The sequence below is a fragment of the Pteropus medius genome, unplaced genomic scaffold, assembly GCF_902729225.1.
Source record: "Pteropus medius unplaced genomic scaffold, Ma_sr-lr_union100, whole genome shotgun sequence".
Taxonomy (NCBI): Eukaryota; Metazoa; Chordata; class Mammalia; order Chiroptera; family Pteropodidae; genus Pteropus; species Pteropus medius.
The window spans coordinates 13,047,322-13,061,916 of record NW_024349804.1 but is presented as its reverse complement, the minus strand read 5'-3'; the positions used below and the strand labels follow the sequence as shown (position 1 = coordinate 13,061,916).

General features: G+C 60.0%; 1 protein-coding gene across 2 annotated transcripts in view; it reads left to right on the top strand.

Annotated features, from left to right (window-relative positions):
• The window catches only part of ABLIM2 (actin binding LIM protein family member 2), a 48,421-nt gene that overhangs the window by 14,052 nt on the left and 19,774 nt on the right, over positions 1-14,595 (top strand). Inside the window, exons 8-11 of one of the 2 annotated variants that reach the window (XM_039838038.1) lie at positions 4,455-4,556; positions 5,045-5,098; positions 11,766-11,818; positions 12,454-12,592. In XM_039838038.1, coding sequence (XP_039693972.1) covers positions 4,455-4,556; positions 5,045-5,098; positions 11,766-11,818; positions 12,454-12,592 — 348 coding nt within the window. Of the gene's footprint in view, positions 1-4,454; positions 4,557-5,044; positions 5,099-11,765; positions 11,819-12,450; positions 12,593-14,595 lie in introns of both variants that reach the window. The other variant, XM_039838039.1, reaches the window with a different exon arrangement.

The following is a 14,595-nucleotide window of genomic DNA, read 5'->3' as shown; positions in this document are numbered from 1 at the left end:
GGTGAGGGCAGGGCGGCCCCCCCGCCGTCTTGCAGGGGGGACAGTGACAGCTCCAACCCTGCCTGCCAAAATGTGCTTCAGAACCTGTGCGTTGTGGCCCATGCCAGGCGTCCCCTAGGGCGGGGGCCCGGTGCCCGTGTGACCCACTGGGTGCCCGTGTGACCCGTTGGGTGAGCATGGGCCCTGGCTCCGTGCTGGGTCTCGCTGCCTTTGATGCTGGTCTCTGCCCGGGTCCTCCCGGCTGCTTTGGCCCTAGTTCCCCTTGTTGGGAAATCAGACGAAGCCCCGCCCTCCTCTCTGCTGTGGGATGTGGGAGGGCCCGGCCCCCACGCCTCGGCCCCCACGCCTCGGCCCCCACGCCTCGGCCCCTGCCTGACTTCCAGGGCTGTTGTGACCTTGGCCGTGCCCGGCCTCTTTCTAGAACTCACGCCAGAGAAGACCGGGGCTCACAGATGTCACTGGCCTGAGAGCCCACAGCTCTGCGGGGCAGAGCCCAGAGCTGCGTCCACCCACAGTCCCAGGTCCACCTCTGAGGCCACACAGAGGGAGCCCGTCCACTCCCCCTCGATGGCGCCCGTCAGCCCAGGCTCCGGTGCACCCCCGCCGGCGAGCATGCTGGCAGCTGGCTATGCCAAGGGCGCCAGCCTCCTCCTCGTCGGTCACGGGGCCTGACGTCCACCCCTTTCCTGGTCTCACTCACGACATCGGCACCTTTAGCATCTTCAGCCCCTCTAGGCGGAGATTTTCCTCTGAATGATGCTGTGAGTGGAAGCCTCCAAGGAGACACTTGCTGTCACCCCAGCCAGCGCTCGCCCTGACCAGGCCAGCTGCTTTTCTCTGCCCCGATCGCCTCTCCCAGACACACCTTCCCACTGTGTCTCAGTGCCCTGGGCCACCCTCCTATCAAGACTTGCGTGCATCATGCGTGCTGGTGGCAGTCATTTGCACTTTAGTATGAATTTCAGTCCCTAGTATGTCTCCTGGGCAGTATGAGGTTTAAGCCTGCCTCCCCTGTTAAGGAGCAGGCAGCAGGGACAGGCAGGTGTGGAGGGCCACGGGGAGAAGATGCTGCTGAAACCACTTCACTGGGCAGAGGTGGAAAGTGACCAGTGGTGTGGAAGGGTCAGGCGCAGGGCCTCAGGTCAAGGCCTGCTTCCCCACCCCCTGACTGGGCCTCGTGGATGCCTCTTCGTCCCTGGGCCAGGAACCTCCCTGGTGGCCGTGGCCGATGGCTCAGGCAGCACGTGGCAGTGATTGCACGACGTGAAAACCGGCACGTGTCTTGTCATTGTCCTATCAGGCCCTTGCACATGGCTTGGCGCTGGCCTTGCTTCCGGTCACCTTGAGAAGATTCAACAGCCAACTGAGATCTCTCAGGGACCGAAGCTGGAAAAAGTGAACAACAAAGTGGATAATGTAGTACTGGATTATAAACCAAAGCAGAAAGCAAACATCCACGAGCCCACGCTGATTTATGTGAACGATGGAATAAATAAATACGTGGGCGAAGGGGACAAATCTCTGTGCGGAAGGATGCCCAACAATTTACACAGACACTCGCCCCCAAGGCGGGGAGGGGGCCCTCTATCCTCAGGCGCGGCCGTGCACTGCGACCGCCTCCCCAAGGGGTCGGTGTGGAGGGGGAAGAGAGGGCCTGCAGGGCGGAGAACCCTGGCCAACACGACGACCTCGGCCAGGGGGTCCAGGTCAACGTCGCAGGTCAAGGTCACCGGCCAACGTGACAGGTCGTGCAGACAGCATGTGCCCTTGACCTGGTGGGTGGGAAGAGCAGGTCACCTCTGTGGTCTTCCTCCCAAGAGCCGTAACCCGGCTACTCACGAGACGTGATCAGAGAAATCCTAATGGAGGGCGCGCTTGCCTGGGACTCCTCAAAACCGTCAAGGGCATGGAAAGCGAGGAGTCTGAGAAGCTGTCACAGCCCAGAGGGGCCTGAGGAGACGTGATGACTGAGTGTCGTGGGATGTCCCGGATGGGATCCTGGGGCAGGAAGAGGACATTAGGTAAAAACGGGTGAAATCTGAATAAAGCGTGGTGTTCGGGTAACAGGCATGCAGCGATGCCCCATAGTGACGCGAGATGCTGGCCGTGGGGGACCCTGGCTGCGGAGTACGTGGGAATGCTCCGTGCTGCCTGAAGCTGCTCCAAAACCAGTCAGTTACCTAGATTTAAAGAAGAAGGTGGCTTTTCGGAGGCCAGGACCTCCCACCCGCTCGTGGACGACCCTGCCTTCTCGCTCACGGACGACCCTCCCCAGCAGAGACCGGAATCTGCCCTGGGGCCTGAGCCAGCTCTGGAGAAGCCGCGAGCCCATCCTGGAACTTCAAGGTCACCACACAGCCATTCTTTGGTTTTCTGACATCCCTGGTGACGTCAGCAGTTTGGAATTTTTACCGCTAAGGCCCACGGAGAACGGCTGGCCCCCAGAGCAGTGACTGGCCCCCCAGCCCTCCCGGCTCTGTTCCTGCTGCAGAGGGCAGCCATAGTGGTGTGCGCCCCAAAGGGCCGTCTTGGGCATTCCGGCGCTGACACAGGCCTAGCGCTCCACAAGGCCCCGTGCGGAGTCGCTGTCAGGGGTGCATTTTATTACGATGAAGGGACACGGAACAGCAGGATGAGGCTAGAGAAGGGAGTGGTCAGTGGTGGGCTGTGTCCTCCAGGAAGGCTTTGCCCTGGAGCCTTGACCCAGGACGGGACTGGACAAGTTGGGAGGATTGGAAAGGGGGTTCCAGGCGGGGATGTGGGAGGGAGGAAGGAAGGCCAAGAAGATGGGGTGAGACCAAGATCTCGTGAGTTTGGGGACTGGTCAGAGGCCACTGGATGACAGGCGTGACATGGTGTGATGGACCAGTGCGGCCACCGAGTCCGTGTCCCCAGCTGCCCCTGGGTCACGGCCCTCTGAGCACCCGATGGGAGCTGTAGGTCCTCCTCCGATGAATGTGCGCACACACACACACACGATCCTGCTGGTGATGTAGGGTACCGCGCTGCAGGCTTGGGGACTAGGGACACAGGACTCCTGTGACATGTTTAGAGTATGCAGCCGCCTGGGCAGGAGCTGGGTGGATGAGCAGCCGTGAATTCTAGACAGAAACAACCCTTTGAGGCCCCCGGACTTGACAGGCCGTGCTGAGAGTGTTCCCAGCTCGGCGATAACCCCCAAGTGAGTTGTCCTCGGCTGCACTGGGGTCTGTGCGGGTGCACAGGTTAAAGCCCTTGGGGACAGGTGAGTGACGGCCACAGCTGCAGACCAGGTCTGAGGTTTCCTTCTCGTGCAGGGGTGTAATCTCCCTGGGGGCTCAGCCCGGCCTGGAGGCCCCTGCTCCTGAGGGAGGTGCCAGCCTCAGGACAGGCATGAAGCTCCTATCTGCCCTGGAGGATGGCAGCTCAGGGAAAGCAGGGTTCACGCCGTGAGGGGGTTCACGCCTTTGTGGCCTCGGCCCCGTGTGGGCTGCTGGTTGTGGCCTGCTCAAGCGGGGCTCAACCTGCTGCTGCGTGCCCCCCAGGCCCCTGTGTGCCCCGTCCGGGCACAAGCTCTCTCTGAGCCCACGCCTTCCTCATCGGCCTGCCACGTGGTCCCCAGCCGGTCACTCCGGGTCTGCTGTTGAAGCGCTGCCCCATCCCGTGTCACCTTGAGTCCTGTGGCTTTGGACAGCCGCAGCTCGAAGAGGGTGTTTCTGAGTCAAGAGCGGCCCTTCCCACGTGCCGAGCTGTCATCTGTGGGGCAGGAGGGTTCCAGGCTCAGGGGAGAGGGCACAAGTCGTGCCTTGCGAAAATGGACCGTGCGCCCGTCATCCAAAGTGTCCTTGCCCGTCGCGTCCTGTCTCTCGTGCCATTCCTTAAGTGTGGATGGGGGCTCGCCAGGAACCACGGCTGCGTCTGTGACGTGATGGACTCGTTTGCGTACCGGGACGCCCGTGCGGGTGGGCGAGAGGCCAGAGCTGGGGTCAGACGGCCCTTTCCAAACCAGCTTTGTTTAGGGGTATCGAGTGATGCTGACTTTGTCCTATTCTCCTGTAGCTGGTAGAATTTCACACACTGGCTTTTAAGGACAGATTTTGATGAATTCTGGCACCTTCCTCCTATTTGAATGCTAACTCGTGGATTCTCCAATAAAGAAGCATCTTTTTTAACGAGAACACGCGGGGAGGGAGGCCTGAGGGCTGGTGAATTTGGGATTTGCCGGATTTAAACGCCCGCCACGCAGAGCAGCAGGCTGCCACGCCGCTCTTCCTTGGCCAAGGTTGGGTTAATAAGACGCTGGGCCCAGGGCAGGAACGCCCATGGGGACCGCACTCCCTGCCCTGGGCAGAGGGTTCGGGCAGCTCCCCGGGCAGGGAAGATGGGGCTCGCTGGGAATAAGCTTCCACGCTTGAAATACTCTGCTTTGCTTCCCTCCTGCCCTCTACCTGCTGCCCTTGCTCTTCCGTCTGGAGGCAGCGAAAGTGGCCGGAGCACGCCCAGCCTCTCGATGCTGTCCGACAGCAAGCCCCCTCCCTCCACCTACCAGCAGGCTCCTCGCCATTTCCACATCCCAGGTAGGCCTCCGGACACACCCGCGGGCTCCGCGTGGACCTGTCTTGTCCTGCCTTGCTTCAGCGGGTGTTGGGTGGTTCTCAAGCCTCTCCATGGCCCCCACATTCTGAGATCCCTTAAATATCAACAAATGGGTTTGCGGATCCCCATGATCCTGTGCATTTCTTTCTCCCAAAGCCACGTAAATGCCAGAAAGACGTCGCCCTCCCGGGAACGGGCTGGAGAGAGGGGGCTGTCTGGATCGGCAGGGGCCCCATGGTGTCGCGGCCACTCACTGCATCCACCCCCTTCCAACTGGAGGTGGTGGCATTGGGGCTGGGTGAGGCTTGGTCTGCGGTGTGGGGCCTGGGCATCACCTGTGGGGGCCCAGATTCTTTCTGGAGATTCTCAGTCTGGGTGGCTGATGGGTGCTCATCAAATATCAGAATGGAAAGCGTCACAATTCGCTTGCTCACCCTGCTTTCTCTCCTTTTCCTTTCTTCTTCCCCAGACACCGGCATTAAAGACAACATCTATAGGAAACCCCCCATCTACAAACAGCATGGTACAGTCGGTCTCCTCTGCTGCGCGGCCCCTGCATGCCTGTCCCACTGCTCTGAATGCTGCTTTTTGTAGTGCTGATATGTGACGGGGCCACCTGGGGGCCACGGCAGCCTGAATATTCAATCATATTCACTCACAGTCCCCCGGGGGCCTCTTCAAAAATGACGGTGAAGGGAGGTCTGAGAAATAATGCGTGTGTGATAGAAACCGGCCAGGCCTGGGATGGGCATTCATACCGAGAGCTGGCCTCAGTGGCTGACTGACCATCGTCAAAGGGACAGCGGCTCCTCAGGCCACAGCCTGAGCCAGCCTGGTCTTTGGGAAACAGAACAAACCAGGGTCAGTCATTTGCTCGTGTGTATCTAAGTCCTGTGTTATGAGAATTTCTGGCGAGAGAATGAACCCCCTCGCCTTCAGGTAAAGGGACTTCTTGTATCAGCCGGTGGGTGCTGTCTCTCGGCCCCCCGATTTCCCTCTCCGAGGTGGCCACCCACCTCTGCTCCACCTGAGACTGCTGGGGACAGGTGCACAGGGAGCAGGCGGCTGAGCCGTGGGGCAGGAGGCAGAAGGCTCACGGTGTCTCCTGTTTCCTCACGGAATTTCTGGGTGATCTGCGGCTGCCGCGTCGGCATCCTGAGCCTCTGTCTCCTCCTCTGCAGAACAGGACGGTCCCTCTTCCCAGGCCGCTCATGAGGACCGGGCGGGCAGACGGACGTGCACGCACGTTCAAAATGGTTAAGTGCCGTGCATGGGACGGGAGTTGTTATCAGGTCGCTAGGGAGATGGGGAGAGGACCACCCACACGCGAAGTTCCTGTTCAGATGCACCGGAAAAGCAGCCGCGCCCCACGCTGGCGCTGGCTGGGCACCGCGGGGCGCAACCCCCGAGAGCGTGCTCTCTGTGGCTCGTCGACGGTCCGGTCTAGTGAGACGACAGTGTTGGGGAAACGTTTCTCCTCCGTTGCGCTAGGCCCTGTGCTTTGCCTGTTTCTGCCTCTTCCCAAGAAGGAAAAAATGAACGAGAACCCCTGGGCTCCCAGCAGGCGGAGACTTTTGGACGGGTCCGAGAGGATTGCACCATTTAGACCCCGTGGCCCTTGGACATTGTCCAGGTTGGCTCCCTTGTGTTGCAAGTGGGGAAACTGAGTCTCGACTAAAGGAAGGAGCAGTCACGTCACGTGCCGTCTTTCCGCCCGTGTTCAAGCCTGCGGGGAGGCTGCGCGCGCTGTCCTGGCTCTGCAGGGACTGACAGCTTGGCCTTGTGTTAGCCTCGGGCAGGTCTTTCGCACAGGGCAGGAGGGGCTCGTCCCAGCCCGGCAGAGGCAGGAAGCCGGATTACGCGGTTCCCCACTGGCGTGTGACCGAGCCAGGTCCAAGGCAGAGAAGTCCTTCCACTGAATGTGCGGTGGAGAGGTTCAGGTTTGCTGTTGCCGTGACGGTGTTTGTGGTGTTTAATCTGGATAGAAATGCCGCTCCGGTCCAAGGGCAAGCAAAGCCCTACTTGACCGAACCCTGAGCAGCAACCAAACCCCGGAACACTCCAGAACTTTGGCGTAACGATTCTTTTAGGAACCAAATTTCACGGAGTGCCCACTTGAACATAAATAGGCCACAAATTGAGGGCTCAGCGTATGGCGTGTGCGCTTGTCACCCTGCCTCAGACAACTCAGAAAGCAGCGGCGTGTTGGGTGCATCTGATGCCAGTACATTTGAGATACTTTGATTTTACAACACTTCCCCCATCCGGCTAGAAGGGGAATATCCCTACTGTCAATCAAAAGGTGTGTGTGTATTGATGACGATGATAGTATTGTGTGTGTGTGTGACCAGTGTGTGTTGGCCGGCATGCATGTGTGAGCAGCATGTGCATCGTATATAACAAATTGTGGTGTAATGGAGCATGGCATGTGAGAGTGTGTGCCTGTGTGTATGTGATCGTAATTGTATTCTGCACAACGCATGTGTGTGCATGCATAATGTGTAAATGAACGTGCATGTATGTGAGCATACATTTAATGCAGTGCATGCTTGCGTATTGTGAGCATGTGTATTATTATTTAAAAAGCAGCCATTGTGTGGTGGCACGTAATGTGCTGAGGGCATACATGTGTCGCGGCGTGCATATTAATGCGAACTGCTGCGTGGCGATGCACGTAATGAGTATGCATGTGGCTGAAGCGTGATGTGTGGAGCATGGCGTGTGAGTGTACATGTGTGTATGTGATCATGGTGTGTGCACATGCATGTGTGTGCATGCATGTGTGAGTGCATGTGTGTGAGCCTGTGTATGAGTGTGTGTGTGAGCATGCATGTGTATGAGCATGCGTGTGTGCGAGCATGCATGCGCGTGAGCATACACGTGTGAGTGCATGTGTACGAGCCTTGCATGAGCATGCATGTGTGTGAGCATGCATGTGAGCGGGCATGGTGTGTGGAGCATGGCGTGTGAGTGTACATGTGTGCATGTGATCATGGTGTGTGCACATGCGTGTGAAAATGTGCATACGTAACGTAATGAGTGCATGTGTGAGCCCGTGTATATAAGTATTGCATGTGTGTGAGCATGCATTGTGTGTGTGGCGTGCATGTGTATGAACATGCATGTGTGCAAGCATGCGGCCCGTGTGATAGATGGTGTATTATTGAGCATACTGCGATGTGAATGTAATATTAATACCCGAACCTTGCGTGAGCATGCGTATGTGTGGTAATGGATGTTGTGCAAACCTTGCGCGTGGCGATGCGTAATGATAATGAAGGCGTGCGTAATGTGGTAGTGAGCGGGCATGGTGTGTGGAGCATGGCGTGTGAGCGCGCATGCGCGTGCGTGTTTGAAGCCCACATGTGGCCCCCGTCCCGCGATCCCAGCACCGTCCACTCATCTTGGGGGGAGAGGCGCACTCGAGCTGAGAAGCCACCGTTTTACTTTTCAGCTTTTCCTGAAACAGACCCTAGGTGATGATGTTGACTCACTGGACCATTTACTTCGTTTATGTTAATATGTCCAGCAAGCTAAAAAATTATGCTTTTTAATTAATGTGTTTGCTTTTCAACTTTCTATCTCCAACTCATCCCAAGTTTTTTTCTTTAACTAACATCGCTCTTTCCCGATGACCTAGTCCCATTTTCGTCCTTGAGAAACAAGCCTCCAGCCGTGAGGGTGGCCAGACAGGGTGGGGACACTGGCGTTGAGGACGAGCATGGTTAATAGTCACGTAGCTGCCATGGGACGTGTCTCTGCCACGTGCTGGACACGTGATACGTGACAGCTCGTTTCATCTTGACACACTGAGATCGGTAATATTGTAGGTGAGGGAACTGAGGCCAGGGCGGCGAAGTGACCGGTCAGTGGCCGAGCCGAGGGCCCCACCCAGGCCCGCCGGACCCCCGACCCTCCCGCTCTCATCGTGCAGCATTTAGGGCCCAGCTAGTACTTTCTGGTGCTACACCTGTTCCCACTCTACTTGGTTACGATTTCGTGGCTTTTTGAGTAAAAGAATAAGAGAAAAAGCCAAAGGCAACGGGTGAAAATTGAAGGAAAGGGGGAGGGGGGGAGAGGAGGACCCCTCCCCTGCCGTGTGGCCGGGGGCGGATCCGGATCAGGGCCACTGTAGGACAGGCCGAGGTGGGCTGCCGGGGCCCCCCGACCCACGCGTGAGCCACTCAGGGCCCAAAAGTTCACCTGCCACTGGGGACACGTCTGGTGTCTTCCTGCACGTCGTGAGTCGCTCCCAGTCGCTGTACGAGGCAGACGCGCTCCAAGCACGGCCGCCCCCTCCCGCTCCGTCACCCGCGGGACACTTCCTCTCAGAGCTCATCTCCTCCTGGAGTGCGGGTCAAGGCCACCTCGCCGGCTCTCGGGCCTTAAGGAGGTCAGGTCGCGTTGACTCTTGGCACAGAGCAGACTTCCCGGTGGTAAAGGCCCTCAGGGGAGTGAGGCCGGGCCCACTTCTAGACTGTTTAAAATAAATCTAAGAAAGAAAAATGCCTTCCCAATGTCCCAGGAAGTAGACGCTGCAGATGCCAGGATAGGACTTGCGTTTCCCGCAGGCCCTGTCCCCTTGCCCTCCCCGTTGTCAGAGCCGCCCGCCAGACCGGACAGTCAAGGTGGCCCGTGCAGCACCCGGCATGTGCTGTTTCTGTGGCCTTTCGTTTAAAGCCGGAATTAATCACATCTCACGTGTACCCCTAGGATTCCTGGGTCGTGCGGTCGAGTCTCCTTTTGGTTTTGGGGTCCTCTCTTGGACTGGAAGGAAAGGGAAGGTAGACATTGTATGCAGAAAGAAGGCTAGAGACCCCCCACTGTTACCAGGATGTCACCCCCACAGGCTCCCAAGGGACACCGGAGTGGACGTCTGCCTTTCCCCAGGGATCCCCACAGCAGGCGCATGCCAGGCTCAGAAGGAACGCCTGTGTGGCGGGAAGGTCACCCCCGTCCCGGTGTCTCTGGCTCTCTGAGAGGCCCCGTCTTCCCGACGCCCTGAGACAGCGTCCCACAGATCAGCCTCAAGTCGGCCTCCTGCTCACTCCTCATTTGAAACCCGAGCTCCCCATCACGTGACACTGTCCACACATTATCGCGTGTGGTCCTCACGACTGGGACGGATGGGCATCTTTTGCCCGCTCTACAGATCGGGAAACTGGGGCTCAGAGCTGGCAGGAAGCGGGCTGCAAATCGTCATGCAGAGGGCCGGGTCCTCGGGGTTCCCTGCCTCTGCTCGCATTTCTCCAGAGGATCCTCCGTGTGTTTCGTGGTCATGAAAAGGCCTCGGCCTGAGTCAGTTAAGTCGTGCACGCCCGATGGGCCAGCGGTGTTTGCAGAGGAAACGCTAAATCTTGGCAGACCAGCCCCCCGTAGGAAGGCGGGCCGTTTTTGAGCCCCACATGTAGAGTGTCTGGCCCAACCTGCCGTCCGTGGCTGTGTCACGTCCTCAAACCCAGCGTGGCCTGTGCCCCCCATGGCCCGTGGCCTGTGTCCCATGGCCTGTATCCCGTGGCCTGTGCCCCCCATGGCCCATGGCCTGTATCCCATGGCCCGTATCCCGGGGCCTGTGGTCCCGTGGCCCGTGGCCCGAACCGCAGGGCCCAGGCTTTCACACCCCTAAGGCCCTCTGGGTGGAGCCTGTTGGTTGTCTATGCAAACTACCCGAGCGCAGTGGTCTACCTGGGGGCCTCCAAGGCCCGCTCAGGGATACGGGTCGCTCACTCTGACCTGCAAGCCTGCTCTGGGCTGGACAATGCTGGTGCTGGCAGAGCTCCACACAGACATCAGCCTGACGGTCCTTGGGGCTTGCAGGTGGCTGCCAAGAGTCACGGCTGATGTATGCCAGTCCGGGGCTCTGCTGCCCGATGACAGGCAGCCATTGTCCGGGCAGCAGGAGAACCCACGCTGGTGGGCACGCGTCCCGGAGCGCCCTGCCCCTGTGCCTCTGTCCAGCACAGTGCTCCTCCCAGGCTTGTCCTTAGTCCGCCTCTGCGAGCCGAGAGGGCAGGGGTTTTTATTTTCACGTTGAAAGTCACTGTCTCTCCCGGAAGGAGACACAGGTAGCTGTCGGGAGTAACGGATGTTGGTGTCTCCAGGGCAGTGTTCAGCTGTGGCTTTATCTCGTCAAGGTCCCATAGCCCCTTCCCCAGCGTCCCGGCCCTCAGCCCTGATGTCGATCTTGTCCTTGCTGGTGCACAAATCAAGGTGCTCCAACAGGCTAGACAGTCCCAGCCCTCGGCGGGCTGCAGGCGAGGACCCCACCCCGTGCGTCCTGACCACGGCTTCGGCCTCCATGGCAGGCGGGGAGGCCCTGGGGGCCCCTCCGAGTGCTCCGTGCACAGGGTCAGTGTTTCGGGGCAGGGCACAGGGTGGGTCTCTGCGGACTGAACTGGATGCTGGGAACTGTCAGCGAGCCCTCGTGTGACCCATTTGGAGGGTCATGTCAGTTCAGCTGGGTGACCACCGCCTCACCTCAAACAGAAAAAGGCCAGTGGAGAGCACAGATCCCGCGTGACTCGGCTCCACAGGGCACCCGTGGGAAGGAAACTTGCTTGTTCTGTCCCACTGTGGTCATCCTGGGTGTACGCCGTACCCTTTACCACTCCCCGTGGACTGTTTCCGGTGGCATAACTCGCTCACCATGTTGTGATTTGTGGGTGGACAGCAGTGAGGTGTGCAACAGCCTCTGCCACCCACTAGTCCGTGACCTTGAGAAAGGCACATCGCTCTGAGCCTCAGGCCTCTGATCCGTGAAGTGGGCTGTGTGGGGTGGGCAGTAATTCCAGGAAGCACCCAGCTGGCATCCGACACAGGCGGAGCTGGATGGTGACATCTTCCCTGCCCTTGGAGTTGACCGTGGAGGCAGAGTGTGCTCTTCAGAATGTCACGTGGCTGCACTAAAAGCATGGCCCCATCCGTGGAGAGGGGGGCTGGAATTTTGATTAGGCTTCACTCTACCCACCTGCTCTTGATTTTAAGGACATCGTCCATGGGCACACAGCCGGCCACTCTCCAGGCGCTGTCCCCACGGGAACCTCCACCAGCTTCTCTGGTCCCTCAGCCTTGAGCAAGCGCTCATACTGGGGAGCTTTCCTTGGCTTATTTTCCATTTTCGAGCATGACCGTGTCACGGAAACCCAGAATAAATGGCGTGTCGCCTTGACAGATCCGTTTCTCCCTTTCAGCCTCAAGGCGATTGGATGGGGAGGAAGGAGGTTTCTACTCGGATGACAGGAAGGTAATGGGGGGCGGGTCTGGCTGGGAGCAAGCTCGTTCACAAAGAACGCTGGTTTCATGGGCACGTCTCCAACTCGGAACCTCAGGCTCCTCCTCTTGGGTCCTGCTCCTTAGAGGTCCCGTGGGGCCACATGGAACAAGGACCAAATTCAAGAGGTGGTTCCGCCAGCCCCCTTCTTAGATGTGGGACCAGCACAGCTAGTGCCGGCTCCCAGCGTACGCCCAGGCCACTTGGTTACGGCTCCGTAACGGAGGCCGCATCCGAGGCGGGAGGAAGATGGCCCGCAGTATGTTCTGGAACGGGCTTGGCAGGCGTTTTCCGGGAAGGGCCACGGAGTAAATGAACGCCTTAGGTTTGGGGGCCCACACCGTCTCCGTGCAGTGACCCGGCACGGTATTCCCGTAACACTCCTGCGAAAGCAGGCTGCGGGCAGGCGTGGCCCGCGCGGGCCGAGTTTGCCCGCCCGCCTGGAGAGCTAGGGCCTCCTCTGCTTGTCTTTAAGGAAGGAGGGTGTGACTAGAAAGAGCCATCTGGGCCTTGACCTCCCTGAGCCAGCCTCAGTTTCCTCGTCTGCAAAAGGGGACGGTGCCATCGCCGACGACCTTGAAATTCACGTTGCTTTTTCTCCCCGGCAGAAGGCCAGCTGGCTGATTCTCAAGGAGGATGCAGACACCAGGACAAACTCTCCAGAGCTGGACAGCCGGTCTCTGTCCCTCAGCAGCGGGACCGACAGAGAGCCGCTCCAGACCGTGCAGGGGGACAGCTTCTACCCACGTGAGTGGTTCTTTTAAGCGAGGAGCTTCGAGCGTGGCATGGCAGGCCTCACAGCGAAGGGGTCCCACGCCTCCGAGCCCGCCCCCCAAGATCTAAGCCTCGCTCATTAAAAAAACAGGAACACACCAACAGACATGGGGGCAAATCAGGTGGGAGGCAGACCCTTCGCTGTCTGCTGATTGCCCCGGACTGACGTCCATCAGCGAGCGCGCTGCTCCTGGGCTGTGCCAGCGTGTCCCCTGGCACTGCGGGGCTGGCGTGAAGGCAGAGCCAAGTCGGGGCAAAGGGCCCCCTGGCTGCCAGGCCGGAAGTGGAGGGCCCGTTTCCCTCCAGAGCAGACGCGAGCATGGTCCAGGTGGCGAGTCCAGACTCGGAGTGGCCGACGGCATGGTCCCGTTTTCTGAGTTCGTCCTGAGCAAGGGACGGGGAGTTGGGGCTATACCCTCAGGGAGTACGGGAGACAGAGCCACGTGTGCCTGGCTCCCGGGGCTGCGAAGCCCGGTTTAGGAATAAGGTGGAACTCCAGGGGATGGTCCTCACGTCCCAGGCTGCAACTCACAGGAGAGCGACCGCCAGCTGCTCTCGGGAGGCCTGGCATGGACTTCCGGCCCCGCGGGCTGTGGGTGGTTTCCTGCGGCAAGCCTGAGGCTGAGCCTGGAAGCCGAGGCCGGGAGGGCACGGACTGGGCATAGAACACAGAGGAAAGATGCTGTCTTTGCCAGGGCACAGACCCAAGTTCCGGTCCGCTCACCGCGGATGGGCCGGTGAGCGTTGGGCCCAGCGCTGGCCTCGGTTCCTGCTGTCTGCCCGGCTGGGCCATTAGAGGCCTGAAGAAGGTGGCAGGTGCCCCGCCCATAGGACATGCCCTCAAGCAGACCGTGAGCCGCCGTCATCGTCACCCTCGTGCGTCCGTGCCGTGAGCCATCTCACAGAAGAGCTCGAAGGAGAAGTTACTGCTCCTGCATGACCTTTGTTCGCAGCTGTCTGTCCGCGTCCCGTGCCTCTGTCCCTCTGGGGTCAGGGTCTCAGAGCTGGTGCCCAGGGCCAATGTCACCACGGGAAGGTCACACCAAAAGCGTCTCCTAGAGGGACTCATCCAAGACGGTGGCGCGGTCTCCTGGGGCAGGTCTGGAGGATGGAAGGGAGATGGGAGGCTGCAGCCCCACCATCAAGCGGGGGAAGGGGCACAGGGCTGGCCACGGGAGACCCGTGGGCCGACTCCTGACCAGCCGGTCATCCGGGCTCTATCCTCGCAGGCACCCGATGCCCAGGCGGGCCGGGATTGCGTGCACCCCCTGCCACTGGTGTAGCCCAGGGGGCTTTCTGCTTCGAGCTCTCTTTTCCTGGCAATTGTGTTTGGAGGTGACAAGCCCCTGTTGCATCAGCTCAGAAGCACCCAAGCGGCCCCCCACACCTGGGCACCAAGGCATCAGCCCCGGGCCCAGAGCTCTCGGGGGTCTGCCTGGGCATCGCAGGTGGCCTTCGTCCCTCTCAGCCCTCCCTTGCTGGGTGGTGGTGGCCCTCGTCTGCAAGGCCAGTGGCATGCCGACCTCCCTGGTCACTCCTCGGGGAGGCCAGCTGCTGCCCCTGGGGGCTCCCACTTGTGTCCGTGGCCTGCCGGTGGCTCGGACTCAGGGAGGAGGGGCTCCCGGTGGGGAGAAGCCCCCTGGGGCCGCCCTGTGTCACCGACACGACGTGTGGTTGGTGCGTGTCGCCCTCGCCTCTGCTTCCTCGTCCGCAAATGCTGGGACGAGGTGCCCTGGGGTCGTCCCCGCCGTCCCGTGGGTGGTGGACCCTGCGCGTCCCCAAGGCTGCACCAGCTACTTCTCTTGGCCAGTCACACCGCGGCCACCCCTTGCTGCTGCTGTCCCGCCACAAGCTGGGAACCGCTGTGACCACAATGGAAACGCGGCTGCTGCCCGCCCAGGGCGCTCCTGGCCCGCGGGAATCCATGGCTTGCGCTGGCCTTCGCGACGTACGTGGGCGAGTCCTCCAAGGGGCCG